The following is a 16423-nucleotide window of genomic DNA, read 5'->3' as shown; positions in this document are numbered from 1 at the left end:
AGAACAGCGGGTTGTTCTTTGTTCGTTTAATCATTTCATTTTATCTGATGTGATCCGGACAAACACAAACAGCATTGAAAAGGCTGATGATTATTACAAGCGCAGTTGTCGCTATATGAGCAATGCAGTAATTAAGCGTCCCGCTCCTATTTTGTCAAGCTCGTTCAGTTCCACTAATGACTGCACATTGATAACCAGAAAACTAATATTTCCAATGCTGATTAAGAACTTAAAATAATAATACAGATCGCTCAGAAGAGGACCGTTTGACTTGACGAAGACACACAGTAAAAGAACCTGTCTCTTTTCACGGGGTATGAATTCACCTGCAGGTCTGTAAAGCCATACACTGATCAAGCAAAACTGCGACTGCTGGAGTGCGAAATCCAAATCCTCTTGAGAAAGCTTTGCACCGGACGTAAGTGTCCATTTTCGCTTTTTGCGCATGTTTCTGCACAAGTCTCCTTTAAACTACGACATCGTCTGTAGCTCGTCATTTCAAACTTTTCTTATGGAGAAAGAAATTATCCCAACACAATGTCGGTGGTGTTAAGCGAATTGAAAAACATTGCAGATGTGACATAAAGCATTTCTGCGGCGTAGCTGCAATCGTTGCTTCCAAGATGAATTGAGGTCTGCGCTCGGTCATAAGAAAAGCATTGTGCCCATGTAAAAGCTTACATGGCTAACAAAAAAAAAATACTGTCGCAGTTTCGCCCGAAAGGCGAAGCATCGATTGCGATAGCAAAATAGTAGACAGCTATACGAAGTAAGGATAGTCGCTTTATCGGCCGTATAAACTTGGAGCCATTCGCTTACTAATTGAATTAACAAGCGCACGAGCAATCATAAACACATCAGATTCAATGAGCGCGGACACTCGCTGTCAAATCGCTGGTGTGAGCAAGCGCAGCAGCAGCAGCGAGTGAACTGGCCTTCCGTGCGGTTTATCGCTTCAACCCGAAGAGCTGCAAGAACACAGCGCGCACAAAGGTATATGTTGAGAATTGCTAGCGACCGTCGCACGTTTCTTGCAACCGTTGTTGGGGGCCCGGCGACGCACCAAGAGGGAGCCGGCGAACGGACGAGGGGGCGCCCCGCTGGGCTGGCGTCCCGACCGGCGCCTCGACCCGCAACCTGACCCGTGCCCCGTGTTTTCGGCGGACCGCTTGCTGGGCGCGAATGGCCGGCGCTTCCGAGAAGGACGAAGGCGTCGGTGCGGCCAACGGACAACTTGGATTTTGTATTTTCTTTTCTCTTCCATTTCTAGTCACTGCGATGTCTTTTGTAAAATAAACGTTCAGTCTTGAAGCGAACCCCGACGAGTGAGAATCGTTCCTTCGAGGCTCCTGCGTGCGCGGCCGCTGTATACGCCGCCGCCCGAAAGAGTCTCACGCAGCAGTTTTTTTGTAGTCGCACTCGCGAAGTGACCTCCACAGAGCGTTGGTCGTAGCCCTTTAATTATTCTACAGTATAAGCCTTCTGCAGATCCTTTTCAAAATACGGCGCGCGCGACCGCTCGCGGTCGTGCAAATGTACGCACTTGTGGGCGGAATCGAAGACACCCTCACACCCTCCCGCGTTGCCTCCCCGCTTTCCTCCATATATGGCGTGCCAGATTGAGCCGCGATCGTAGGCGTCACTCGCGTGCTTGCACTCGCACATACAGAATACGACGCGCGGCGACGGTGTTATCGCCCTTGGACTTTATGTGGAACATCACGGCGACGGCGACGGCAAAAATGCACCTAGAGTGTGCATATTATTGCTATCGCAATAATAAGTGAGAGGCAAGGGAGCCTTGTCGCTATTATTGATTTGTGGGTTTTTGCGTCCACATGCAACACTGTGGTTAAGAGGAACACTGTAGACACGCTATAGCCGCTTCTCCAGGTTGACTTCGACCACCAAAATGCAAGCACGCATGCGTGCTTGTAATTCGTCCACCCCCCCCCCCTTCAGAAATGCGGCCTCCGCGACCGACAATTGAACCCGTGACTCTGTACCCTGCTGCTTTTACAAATTAGATTAATTTTTTTCTCAATCTCTTCCAGAATGTATACATTCTATGCCTTGAAGAGAACTAAATTTTCAGCACGTTACATTCCTGTAACACGTGAAGGTGAAAGCATGCTGCACACGTGGTAGTGCATTAAGTTGTCCGATCGGTGGATTCAGACTTCTTGCAAGACATAACAAGTTGCAGTGCAAGTAAGCGTATTGCACTGTAGGTCGATCTCCTCAACGGTACATGCGAGCACCTAATGCACTATCTAAACGTTCTTTCGTTCATTCTTTTGTTCTGTCTTCTGTATTTTTTCTCCTTTTCTTTTGTCATTTCTTTGTTCTTTCGTTCGTCCTTTCATTCTTTCTTTCATTTCTTGTGTCATATTCAGCCATTGCATCTTTGCATGCATACGGGGGTATGAACCATTCCTGATGTTGATATTTTTTTACGGCGAAAGCTGTGTATGACTAACCATCCGTAGTTTTTCGATGTCTAGCAACAGAAATGGACTTAGCGATATTTAACAAACCCATACGGGTGCAGTGCGGTAACGCAGGTGTCAAAATGCGGAATATATTAGAACGCTCGCCGTGAAAAATATCGTGACGTCAAGGTTGTCGCAGTATGTAAGCAGGAGAGGTATCGGCACTAAAAACAGCTGCGTTATCGACAGGTATAGTTCGTACACCCGAAGAATAACATGCGGACGAGGAGCGCCGGAGGGAACAGCAACGAGAATGTAAACGGCGCCGGCGCGAAACGACCACCGACGAAGAACGTTCCCGCGATGCCGAACGTAAGCGACAGCCGCGAGCCTGGGCACCTCCGAACAAGCAACGACGCCAGACTCGCAACGCAAAAAATGACAACCGTTCCACTCTGTGAAGATGGAATGACAGGGAAAGCACTTTGCTTTTTGTTTGGGAGCTTTGACTGCCGTCAGCGTTCGCTGCCATTCCGTCTTCACAGAGTGGAATGGTTGCCATTCTTTCTTTCCGTCGTTCTTTTTTTCTTTCGCGACTTCATTCATATTCAGACATTGTACCTTTGCTAGCTTACGGAGGTATGAGCCATTCCAGATTATATTTCTTTCTTCTTTTTTTTGGGGGGGGGGGGGTATGACCCACTGCTGCTGATGATATCTGTCTACTTCTTTTTTGTCTGTGACTGGACCAGACGCCGTTTTTTTCGTGTACGAGTCATTGAAACGAGCCACCTAAGGCTTAAGCTTAGCCTTCAAATAAATATGCACAGGAACCTGTAAAACGTAGCGGCAATTTTACCACAGATTCCTCGCAGCATTTGGTTTAGCGCACTGATAAAGCCCTCTGTGTAAAACGTTTCGAGCGTGGTGTTTGCTTTTACTCACGTAGCGACAAGATCTTGGCTCACACCAGGAGCGAAAGTTTCAAGTCCAAGGAAGGACAGATGACCCACACCTTGCAGACAGAGGTGAGTAGTGCCGTGCATCCTTCGATAGTACAGCGGTCATGACAAACCGATAACTAGATCAGAAGTTCTGATCAGAGGGACGACGCGTTGAGGAGTGCATATACCTATAGTTATATCATATTTTTCAGATAAACGAATGTACACTAGCATCCTGGTGCTCAGAGGGTGGCAGCGCCTCGTTTCCACCTCTGTGGGCGTGCCAGCCAAGAAACTGCGTCGTTGCGTACTGTAGAGCAGGCTCTGATTATTGCTTTTCCTACAGACAAAGCCGCAAGCCGTTACAGTGATGTGTCACACAAAGATGAGAACTAAATAACTCAAAATAACCGGTCTCAAAACAGCACGAAATGCGACCAAAAATAAATGTACAAGATGCGCATTCAAGAATATAAATTACGCATTGGCTACACCCCACACAAAAGCAAAGAAGAGCATCAACACATTCACTTGTCCGTTTAAAAAAGAAAGCAGACCATGATTCCAGGTGGTAAACACGATATATCGTTCCAAAAAGCCACTCGCAACGCCGCAAATTGCGCAATAACCACTCAACTAAACATAGGGCTGCGACAGTACGCATAGAATGGGAACATTATTACGTAATATCAGTTTAGCTGACAAAAAGAAAGGGGGAAGGGAGCGGAAGGGAAGACGGGAAGAAGTACCTTCGTCATCGCCAACATGCAAGCACCAGCCGCTAGACGCAAATGCCCTCTAGGCATGGGATATTGTACCAGTATGTAAGATTTTACTTGCTGCCAAATCTCATAGCACATTCTGTAGTTCTGGATCTATGTACAATATTGCATTTACCGAGCTGTTTATGTTTCAACAGCGCGCCTTCCTCGTATCGAGCAAGCGTCTTGGTTCGTATATCCGTGACGCTCTATGGACAGTGAATAAATTGAAGTGCGCGACTTCATTAGTGGACCAATCATTTTGAACAGCGCCAAAAAAGCAGACTGACCAGGAAGAGTACAGGACCAGCGCTGGTACTCTGCTCTTCCTTCTCCGCGCGCGTGCGTGCGTGCGTGCGTGTGCGTGTGTGTGTGGGGGGGGGTGTATGTGTGTGTGTGCGTGTGTGTTTGCGCTGTTTAAAATGAATGACCCATACCAACTATATAGCTCGCACCCAAACCCTACTAAGTCATCATTAGCAGATAATATTTTTGGGTCACTACACCAGTCAATTTCGTTCGTTTACTGCTGTGTACACGAGGCCCACATCAGAAAGCAAGGGACTGAAGCTGGAAAGCGGGGCTTTATGTGGCGTATATGAGAAAGTTGCTTTCCTCTGCAGAAGAACATGCATAAAGATTGCCGCGCGACTGGCCGCTCGAGGCACTTTGCGTGTATTCGCGGGCTTCTTTCAGGCTCGGAAAAATATTTTTATGTGGCACGTATTCAGCAACAGAAACCTGTATCGGGAGTTTTTCGTGTTGCCCTACAATTTTCTCATCGGCACTTTTCACAGGATTATAATATTTGAAAAAATGGTTAATTAATTAAGACTGATTATGTAATTAAGCGGCATGCAAAAAAATAATCTGAGTATCTCCAAGCGACGTCAAACAACACTACCGTTGTTCTGTCGAGTTACGTGGCATTTGCATATTTTTAACGTTTGGCTGAAGTTACGTAGCACACCCTGTATTGTCCAAAACACGCTACACCCTGCGTGACAAGTGCCACGCTCAAACGGAGTCTTTAGTGCCCGCTAGTTTTTTGGTCGCGTCGCAGACGTTCCGACCTCGGGAAGCGCGGTCATTGTTTCCTGTCACGCTTGGCCGTCACATTGTTTACTTCCGCCAAGAAGAAAGGCCCGCTGCCGACGAGACTTCCGGGACACGCACGCGCCCTCGGACGACACCCATGTCGTTGTGTGCGCAGGCTGACCTGTGCGCTGCCCGAGCCGTTCTATTAGGCTTGATCTATAGGCCAGGCATGGCGGCCTCCGGCACGGATGCGCCTAAGCAAACGAAGTTCTGCAAAAAAGCCGCAGAGTGGAAGAAGGCGGGGCGCGGGACTGGAGCGACAGCCCTGGAAATGCGGTGGCACTCCATGGGTTCAATTCCCGGGCCGAGACGATTTCTTTTTGAATGCGACACTGTATCTTCGGGGGAACCATGCGAGCTTCCTTCGCATAGCTTGTGCATAATTTTGAGTGGGTGAGTGATTGTTGTTACAAACACCGCCAAAATTGGAAGTACGGCTGCTAAATAGTCCCCTATCCCAAAATATCAGCCAAAGGCAAAGCATTACGGAAGACTTAAAAGAGTAAAGTGGAACAAATAACGAAAACCTTTTACAAATACAGTGGAACTCCTTGATAACGAAGTGCTTTAAGGGCTCCGAAATCATTCGCTATACGGGTCACTTCGTTGTAAAGATCGCGCACCGCACAGCCCGCGATAGGACCGGGACAGAACTTTTCCTTCGTTATACAGGTAATTTCGTTGTACAGGCGCTGTAGAGGGGCTCGACTTACGAAACGAAAAAGAAAAAAAAACACAGACACAATAATTATGACCCTTTCCCGGGTGGCTCTCCGAAGAACTCTGTGGGCTATGTCGCGCATCTCTGGCTCTCTGAAAACTATTTATAGCCCAGCCGACTGAACTGCTGGTGCTCATTAAAGTTCGCTCTCTCTCTCTCTTAATCGTAGGCCAGGGAAATTATTTCTTATGCTCTGCAGTACGGGCGGCCGCTATAAGTGTGTGACCGCGATAGTTCCAACAATTGCTGCAGGCGTACAAAACGTCGTACCCAGCAAAAGTTGCACAGGAACCCAGCAAACCACGTGATAGGATCCTGACGAGTATCTTAATATGTTTTCGGTAGAACCGTGAAGCTTAATTGTATTCAACAAAGTTTCGAGGATCCTTGGAAGCGCGGTTAAAGCAGACTGGGCTGGACATTCGTCTACACACTCCGTTCCAGAAGCCGCTGGAGATTACGTTCGTTGACGCATTTACCGAGAAATCTCACAGGCAGAAGGCTAATCCTCGTACTCTATAAAAGGTACCTTCACTCGACACTCCAACTAGACTCGATAAACTTAATAGCAACGCTGTCCATAGACTCGAGTGAAGACTGCCCGTCAGAGACACTCCGCGGCTATTCCTGAACGAAAATGTTGTAAACAGCTGCTCCTGACATCTGTTCGAACGCACTAACAAAACGGTGCGTTTCTAAAGCAACTCTTTGCCGTGTTAATTAACGAAGATCGTTGTTCGTGCACAGGGTCGTCGCTTTCACAACATGGAACGGCAAAATAAATCACCAGGGAAGAAAATATTATATTTCGAGGGGCTCTCCCGTTCAAAGCCCGAGCAGGGTGTCGTAGATATAGGAGGGAATTTTGGGCGAAAATGTCTCGCGCACCGCGCGATGAAACGGCGGAGACACCACTGAGCACATTTCGTCAGGACATCAGGGAATTCCATACAGCTATAAATTAAATTATAAATTATAAGCTTATAACTGAAGCTGAATTATAACTATAAATTATAAGCTATAAAAGGAAAAGGATTCTACTTAAATTGAGGACGACGCAACGAGCTATGGAAAGAATAATGATAGGTGTAACATTAAGGGATAAGAAAGGGGCAGATTGGGTGAGGGAACAAACGCGAGTTAATGACATCTTAGTTGAAATCAAGAAAAATAAATGAGCATGGGCAGGGCACGTAATGAGGAGGGAAGATAACCGATGGTCATTAAGAGTTACGGAATGGATTGCAAGGGAAGGGAAGCGTGGCAGAGGGCGGCAGAAAGTTAGGTGGGTGGATGAGATTAAGAAGTTTGCAGGGACAACATGGCCACAATTAGTACATGACCGGGGTAGTTGGAGAAGTATGGGAGACGCCTTTGCCCTGCAGTGGGCGTAACCAGGCTGATGATGATGATGATGATGATGATGATGATGATGATGATGATGATGATGATGATGATGATGATGATGATGGTGATGGCGATGATGATAAATTCGGGACGAGCGCATAGGCTCGACCGAGGCGTTAGGCTTCCAGAGGCAGTAGGGAAACGTATAAAGAAACTGCCGTGGTAACTAGAGAAATACCGTTCAAAGTTTGGTGACAAAAGGAAGGGATAACACGTAACAAAGACAGCTGTCTACAGTGAATAATGTAGCTTAGAGTTTAAAGGTACTTGGAGATTTAAATATCATCATCATCATCATCACTACCGCCATCCCCACAGAACCGAAGAGCAGCTGCAAGTGGATTTACAGTGGTGAATTCGGGAGTAAGGTTATACCGAGGTGGATGACTGAAGATAGATTCGTCCTAGTCTTCCTGAACGAGCTCGGTGAAGCAACCATATCTTTCTCGAAAACGCGGTCGAGTATCATCGGTCAAGATAAAGCTCTGACACAGCGCCGGTGACATGGGCATCATCTTGTCCAATATCTCGAATTATCAGCACTTCACGTTCTTCGCAATTAATAAGAAAGAAGAAAATCAGCAATTGGTTCATTTACAAGAATTTCTCAAGTGGAGGAAGGCTGGGAAAACTGTTCATGAATTTCAATCCAGGAACAGATTTCAATCCAGAACAGATTTCAATCACCCTAATACATGTCGGTGTAAGTACATTCCCGCGTTTATTCTACATTGATAGCTGATAAAAACGTATTTCTCGAGCTTCCGTTGCGTCCTTCGCAGGTGTCAGCATCATGCTTACCATTATTGTCTTCTTTTTTAACAGAAAAAACTCGCCCTTGCAGAAGATAAGCCTACGTTTCTGAATCTAAGCATAATTCGACCTCAGCTCTGCGACGAGTGAGCCATCGTTTTGTCGCCGTCGTTGACAGTGTCCATGCGTCGTCGTTGACAGTGTCAACGCGTCCTCTCGACAGCGTCTTTCCATCTTTCGCCGCCAGCGCCATCTTCCGCCGTTTTTTGTCGTCCTTCGTCACTTTATGGGCTAAACTTACATCGCCTTTTTTTCTTTTCGATTGGCCGACTCATGATACCCGTCATAACATCTACCTCTCCCCCCCCCCCCCCTTGTCTCTCTCTCCCTCCTCATCTTTGCACCAACGCAGGAAGAAAAGCTGTGCCTGGTGGGCGCCCGCTGCCTCCACGAGAACCACCCCGAGGTGATCGCGCGCCAGGCTCGGCTGCTGCAGCGCCTGCAGGTGGACAGGATCGGAGGTGGGGACAGGACACGAGCGCCTTTGCTGTCGCGAAATCGGAAAAGAAACCGAGGAAGTTAGTTTGAAGAAAATAGAACCCTTGGCTACTACAACTTCACGAGACTCTACTGAACCTTTTTCTTTTTGTTTCTTTTCTTTTCTTTTTTTCTTTTTTATAGAAGGTAGCACTTTTCACATTAATGAGCCCATCACAATATAACTACAAGAACTGGCATCGGCTGGTGCTCAGAACTTCTGACACTCGTGATAGTTCTTCACGGTTATAGTAACGTTAGCGCATACAAACGTAAGAAAGTGAGGAAACGTGGTAGCTTACAGAACATGTTGCTGGGCTCCTTAAGAGAACGGGTGGGGGTGGGGGAGGTAGAGGGGGGAATAATTGCTGGGGCTATAAAAGAAAACATCGCATTGCCCTGCTTTCGTCATGTGCGTTTGTTCTCGATGCGAAGCAACTTGATGCCATCAATTCCTGCAGTCCTTCAAGCTCTGCCCAAAATAACGTTTGCATCCAGCCATGAGCGAATAAAGTGAGAGTCCTACCATCAACCCGTCGTTTATTAATTGCGTTGTTTTCGCGAGTGAACATTGTTCGGCGGGCTACTACTGTTTACGAAGCGTGCGATGCTTGCCCCTTAACCCCATCAAGGACACAATAAAGTTTTATCTCTCTCTCGGAGAATGAAGATTAAGGCTCCGAATAATTTCCCACTGAATCCACCGCTAATCAGAAAAAGGACATGGTAATAATCAAAACGAAATACGGACAATGCTGTTCAGCGGGATGTATACTAGTCTAAAAGAAGGACTGTAGGGGTATAGAGCGTTAGAATTCATTAGAGAACAGTGGGAAAAGTGTATACACGTTCATTTGTATTTGTTCTAGAGTAAAAGTTAGCTGGTGTCATTTTACATGCCAAGGTGGCATTACAGAGAGAATTTACTTGAAGGAAGGCCGAGAAAGGTCGGCCTCAGCTAGCGTGCTCCAGCCTGCTACTCTGCACAGGAGGAGAGAGGAAACGGGGACGTAAATGCAGAATGAGGGAGAGGTGGGTGATGACATAGAAGAATGATACTTCAACCTGTTGTTATCACTGGCTTAACTCAACTATAAAATATAACAAAAACATAGACGTTTCGCCACCTATGCGGGTGGCATCGTCAGTACGCTAATGGCAACAAATGAGCTATTTTTATGTATTAGATATAAAAACAAATATTTATGTATGATACTGCCGTAAACATCCGACAAGTGGCCACGGTTAGAATTGCATGTAGATTGAATGCGACAGATAAACAATGATTCCACAAGTTTTCTTGGGCCCCATCGGTGTTCTCGTGCTAACGTGCTTACATTATCCAAATCGAACATGTGTCCTTTTGTTAAACAATGATCCATCAGTTCCGTCCTTGCATGTGTGGCATGGGTAGCCCTTAAGTGTTTCTTGAGTCGAATGCGACGTCGCCGCCTCGTCTCGCCAATGCAGCTGGCACCACAGTCCGAGCGGTCAGCCTTGTAGGTGACACCACTTTGTTCGCATGCGGAGGTCTGCGGTCCTTTGGCTTCGGGAACACGTTTGCCAATGTGTACGAGGGTTTCAACAACACGTTGAAGTATGAGTTCCCCCGGCTTTTGGAACATTTTTTCATAGAAGAAGGATGCACAACGATGAAAGCAAGTTAAGCATTCTCGTGGTTATCAACAAAGTCCAAAAAAAAGGTCATTCATTCATAAGTGTCATCCGCCTTCCAGAGCATGGCTTGAGTCCGGAATCTAATTGAAACTTAACAGGAACGCGCAATGAAGAAACTTTGTATGTGGGGCTTCTCTTGCGTGAGCAGTACAGGTGGGCAGAAAGGTCTTTAAATTATGTAAAGAGCAGCGATAAGCGTCTGCAGTATGTCGAGGACGTGCGCGGTCTGGAGATCAATAATCACGCATAAATTTTCTTAAACCAATTTGTAATGCAGTTACTGTATATTTACAGCTGCTAGTACACTTCTCTCTCCCTCTAAAAAAAAAGGAAGCAGAGATGCTGGGACTGGTGGCAATAAGTATATTCCAACCTTAACTCGCTTGCACAAATCTCTTCATCTTTATTTCAGTGTTCAGAACGCCTACGCCGATCGACCGCTCGTCGGCAGGATCCTTGCCTAGGAGAGCCGAGCCAACGCAGAGGCCGTACCACGCCCTTCTCACACAGTACCCCGTGAGTTTGACATTGAATGCGTCGCATGCCTGTAGGGCTCGCCTTATGCTATAGATGCTTGAGCGAATATATCACGTCTCGTTAAATACAACACAATTCAGCACCTCTGGCTTGATTTGCGAACACATCACCCGACACCCCGGTGCCACTGCCGGTGGGTTGTAATGCCACGAGACCTCCACAGCAGACAACAGACGACAAGACGCAGCATTATCATCTGGAACATTTTGCGTTGGCCCGATTTTCTACAGTAACACACACTTTGCATCTAGAGCTTAACGGTATATAAGAACTTTGCCAAAGCGCCACGATATAAACAGGTGCTTTTTACTCAGTAACAAAAGCAACTTATCATGCTTTAGGACATGGCTTGCTTCATCGTTTTTTTGTTGTTGTTTTTGTGGTTGTGGTTGTTTTGTTCGCTTGGAGTAACTTCAACCGCATGTACTACGTAAAGAAAAAAAAACAAATCGCGCTCCTCCGCAGGTTCACCGATACGGTCCCCGGCCGGGCGCGCGAGCTGCGGGAGCCCCCGGCGCGAGCGGCAGCAGCGCGGGCGGCGCGTCCGACGCGTCGGCCGGCGTCGGCTCGTCGACCGACCAGCGACGCATCTCCTTCTCGTCCACCTCGACCACGGCGGTCCACTCGCGCAGTCACGGGGTGCTCCGCGTCTCCCAGCAGCGCCAACAGCAGGCGCGGCCACCGCACGTGACGACGACGACGACGACAGCGCCACTGACGGCGGCGAGTCGCGGCCATGCGAGGCAGTCGCAACCCGGGTCGAGGCCCCCGGTCGGCGCCGCCTCCCCGAGGAAGACGGCGGAAGCGGAGCGCTTCAACCGCTTCGTCAACACTTCGCGCGGAGCGAACGCTTCGAAGCGATGACTAGGCGGCGGACGAACGGCGTGGCTCGGCGTCGTTCACTTCTGGAAGCGAACGTTCGAAATCGATTCGGCGGTGGCCGTAAGAAGCGCGGCCTGTGATTGGTCGTCCTGGGAATGCGCAGAACGTCGTCTCTGTAGTAGCCGCGTAAGGAAACGCTATTGGCTGACGGACCGCGTTGTCCGTGGTAGTGGATCGACGCGCGGAGACGATGACACGTGCTCAGTGTCCTGAAAAAAACTTGAAGGCGAAATGTAAGGAAACTTGGAGAACATCGATTGGTGGCGTCCCTTGGTCGTGAAGAAGAAAAGTCGTATCCATATACTATGGCGTAGTAAAATATGAAAAAAAAAGAAATACCTACCGTAAAGTTGTCAATTGTAATTCGAGTTAACGCATTTATTCTTTAGAGTATATAATACATGTCGTGGTCTTTTCTATAATGTATGCCTAGTTAGCATAGCCCTCCATTCGTCTTTTCCCACGTCCATTCGCTCTTGGTGCTCTTTTTCCCTTCCCCGAGCGTAGGGTAGCCAACCAGGAGCTTTTCTAGTTAACATCTCTGCCTTCTCGCTTTTTTTCCTCCTCCTCCTTCTCAGGGTATTGAGGCTGTGTAATATTATTATTCCCCCAATGGGTCCTCCTCTTTGACGATATATGTCGTTAAAGAAAGAAAGGCCAATTTCGAACCGTATGTGTACCTTGTGGCGTCAAGGTTACGTGTGCACCCAAAGTGTGGCATACGATTGCGGGCGGGACTTCCCGCAGCTCCTTGCAGAAAAAAAAAAAAAAAAGTGGAAATGTACATCAGGTACCAAGGCGATTCGCAACTACATGAGCCTGGTGTGAGCGTGGTATAACGTGTATTACTGCGTTTCGATAGCTGGATTTAGTAACAGGTGCTACGAGAAATTCTTTATATCGTTCCCATTAACCTCTCAATCATGTTCACCGTGTTCAAGCTATGCGGCTTGCATTTTTCGCAACGAAATCGCGCTCCAAACGACGCCTTTTTCTTCTGTGCCTCTCTTACACGTTAGAGTGTGGGCTATCAAATAGATATAGCCCACGAGTAGGGATTACTCCGAATCATTAACCGTTAATTTATCTTTTAAGTTATCTGTAAAGACGGCCGTAAACCTAGGTAGCAATGACGCATTCGAGTTAAAGCCGGGGGTTTTAGCATCTAACGTCTACTCATCATATGTTAACTTACCGCTATAGTCTGTTAAATGTCTCAACTCTGGGCCGCTGTATACCAACGGTTCCTGTTGGAAAAAAAAGAATAAACATATCGCCAACTCGCTGCCATATAAGAAAAACAAACATATCGCTGACGCAATCCGCGCCTGGTTTGGGTCTAGCACGTGTGGTGTCCGGTCTTGTCTTGTCTTGTGTCCGTTTTATGGCTTCGCCCAAATGGGAAAGCCACTGTCCAACGCGCCTTAATTGTTCAGCACCAATTAGGGATGCGCCGTCGAGCGGCCAGCACCTCGCGTTATCTTCCACTTGGCACTGCAGGAAATTGTGCTCCCTTTCAATGAAATGCTTTGCACTCCAATAGTGAAATTATGCACTCCAACAGCACTATATATGTTCTCCGCACGGTTCCTATATATGTATGTATATTTGGACACGAACGAGAAAAGCATATCGGACTGTTAAAATGAAGTCCCTGGAGCCTGGGACCGAATTAACCAGACAAGTGTTCTTCGCTAATGATGAGTCCAGTATCAGGATTGGCAAGAATTTTTTCGTACGAACAATTTTAACGCGATAGTTCTTTCTTTAATTATGGCTCCTTATTTCTTGCCTCTATTTCGAACGGCACGCGCAGTGTTGACATATTTTAACCGATCTCCCGACACATCTAGCGTATTCGAGACTTGTTTAGTGAAAAAACATTTCGCCGGATATCTGGGGCGAAAGTCACAAAGTTTGTCTTTCGTAAGCGCTGTTTGCCATTGGCCTGCTGCCGCCTTCGCGCACAGGACTGGCTGTAGCATTTGAGCTTACGAACAGTTCTGGCGTAAGAAGTTTTTGCGAACACGAGCACTGATGTTTAGGGACCTTTATCGATACTTTAAGCAGACCGGTGCAGTATCTTGAAATAATATTTATCCCACCTTAGCAGCTGTCGGATGTTACCTAGAAGAACCTCTCCGAGATAAAATGGCAAAAGTCATTTGCTGTGCCTACGAATGGTAGCATAAAACGCTACGAAATCACTTACGTTCGTAGAACTTCTCTAGCGTACTATGTTTCTGAAAACATGGAGTATTTTTTTTTTCAAGATGTATTCAATAAGCGATTTAGTGCTGGCATTACCATTTGTGACGCTATAAGAGCATAGGAGTTTAATTTACGTTTTCTTTTGTTTCTGTAAGAAGTGTTTCTGATTTGTTATCCGCTTTCGCTAATAGAATATTTGCTGTTGCTACCAATCGCATATTGTTCTAACGAGCCATTTAAACGTATACGAAGTGCTCTCTATGTATGGACCCAGTCTCCTTAGATTGCCGCAATCAGGTACTCGCTGTGTTCCAACCGCAAACAAATCGCTTTTTCAGCTAATAGAATATGCCTGTTTGTTACAACTGATTTTGTTTCTTTACCCTTTCCACGAAAATTTCGTCGGTCCATCGTCGTCCTGCTAGGGCAGCCTCTTTTATTTGAGGTAAAGAACGTCCTAACGACGGGTTAAGTGCATGACTACCTTGCACGAAAGCATCATGTTATTTCCGTTGAGCCCTCGTCACATGCTGAGGTATACCGGGGGGCGGGGGGGGGTTATTATGTAAGATTTCACCTTGTGGACTGCCCATTTCGGCCGCTGCTGATTGGCTAGGGCCTCTCGTCCCCTACTCTCTCGTACAGCTGCATCCAATCAGCAGCGGCCGAAATGGACAGTCCACTATAGGTGGACTCTTACAGAATACCCCCCCCCCCCTCACCCAGATATTGTAATATATGAGATCCAGTTATCTCGAACACAGTGAGGGGAACATAGTAATATCTCTCCATCGGGCGACGCATTACTATAGATAGTTTTCACGTGACGTCACGAACGAAGCCTCTCGTGTGTCTGTGCTAGGACATGCATGGCGACCCCGATGACGTTGGCGCAACATATCATCACACATACATCGTTGTGCTTTTTGACGATGACCGTTATTCATCGGGTTATCAATGCTGTCGATTTCTCACTTGGCGCAAGACCGCCTGTTGTGCTATCACGTTTCATGCTTGCGCAGCTTCTCGGTGTGCTGGTATGCCCAAAGATGGCGGCCACGATGGCGTCGATGCAAGCTATCTATGTAGAGCCGGTGGACATTAGTAAATGTGCGACAATCACTGACAAAGCAGTCACATAGCTGACATTTATTGTATAACTTTTTAATCGATTAGATTTGAGAGATAGGTCGTATTCGTAGAACTGACGCCGCCTAGTGTGCAAGGCACGTCGACTATGTAGAAGCTCGGAGGCTATACCACCAATTTAGAGATAATAGACCCCCCATAATTTTTTTTTTTCTGATCTGCATTGCTGCGTCGAGCAGTTTTCCACTGCAGGCCAACAGCGCAAACACTTATTGTTATCATCGTTTACTCAATGAAAAAGAGATGCAGATGCGTGGTTTTGTTCATACATGTCAAAGCAAGGGTTCATTGGAAAACAATAAATAACAAGCACAACGCCTACGTTTTCTCGTCGCAAGATTGGAGCGGTGCACCTCGTAAACATGTCTTGATCAGCGACCGGCTTCGACTTTGCGATAGTGCAGCGCGTGCCCAAAAGTAGGTTAAATATTATAAGTGGTCAAAGCTTGCTAATGAAAGAGTCACACGATGGTTTCTCTGCGCCCGCCGATTTCTCGTGCCCGCGGGTGAGACACTATTACGTCGTCGCCGAAGAAGTAACCTTTCTCCGCTGCGCTGTTTTTAAGAGTTACGCGTACGTTAGGTGTTCTACGAAGCTGCTGGCTTAGAATCTACGGACGACCTCGTGGCTGCTACCTAAGGCTTCGTTATTAAAGTATTAACGAAAGTGGCCACCGTAACAACCATTTAACTGCGCAGCCTCAGCCCGTGATGAACCAGATGGTGTACGCGTCGTGTATGCGATGGAAGACGGTTGTGCTTTAGACGGGATGTGGGTGCAGCTGCGCGTTTCGGATTCTAAGAAATGTGAAGAAACCAAGATTGCCGCGTGGTTGAGCCTCTGTTCCATTAATTTATGTTCTTTAGTCATTTCGGCTCACCTGCTCTTTGAATGCTTTGTGTATTGTACATGCGTGGTCATTAAAAAACAGTAAAAAGGGGAGGGGGGAGTCTTGCCTTCAACACCAAAGAAAGAGGAATGACGTAGACGTCTTCGCAGAGAAGCAGCTTTCTTAGAAGGGTTGTTTTGAGGCACCCAGTTTGTTATCTCAAGGTCGAGAGAGATGGAAAGGAGTTTAATTACCCCGTCGTTGTATATCATGAATGTTAATAAATGCTTGTGATAAGCGCAGTCACGTGTGAGTGTGCTCTCTGCGTTGTTTTGAAGCTTTCTTCTTGTGGAGCTTAGTTTCCGTGGGAAAATGTTAATACTAGGCAACATGTTGACGAACACCGAAGCTGCAACGATTGTTATGACTCACTTTCGCATTGTGCGTTCAAACATTTTTTTTTCACTTGTTGATTACGTGTGAC

The 16423-nt window shown here is 46.9% G+C and overlaps 1 protein-coding gene across 1 annotated transcript in view; it reads left to right on the top strand.

The window, feature by feature from the left end:
- LOC135900734 (serine-rich adhesin for platelets-like) overlaps nt 1-13809 on the top strand; it is a 108028-nt gene extending 94219 nt beyond the window's left edge. Inside the window, exons 14-17 of the mRNA XM_065430274.2 lie at nt 3382-3460; nt 8529-8637; nt 10743-10846; nt 11333-13809. Of these exons, the coding sequence (XP_065286346.2) occupies nt 3382-3460; nt 8529-8637; nt 10743-10846; nt 11333-11731 (691 nt within the window). The 3' untranslated portion in view covers nt 11732-13809. The remainder of the gene's footprint in view (nt 1-3381; nt 3461-8528; nt 8638-10742; nt 10847-11332) is intronic.
- The last annotated feature ends 2614 nt before the right edge of the window (nt 13810-16423 follow it).

Source organism: Dermacentor albipictus, chromosome 2, assembly GCF_038994185.2.
Source record: "Dermacentor albipictus isolate Rhodes 1998 colony chromosome 2, USDA_Dalb.pri_finalv2, whole genome shotgun sequence".
Taxonomy (NCBI): domain Eukaryota; kingdom Metazoa; phylum Arthropoda; class Arachnida; order Ixodida; family Ixodidae; genus Dermacentor; species Dermacentor albipictus.
Note: the sequence above shows the minus strand (reverse complement) of the source record. Positions and strands in the feature narration are given on the sequence as shown.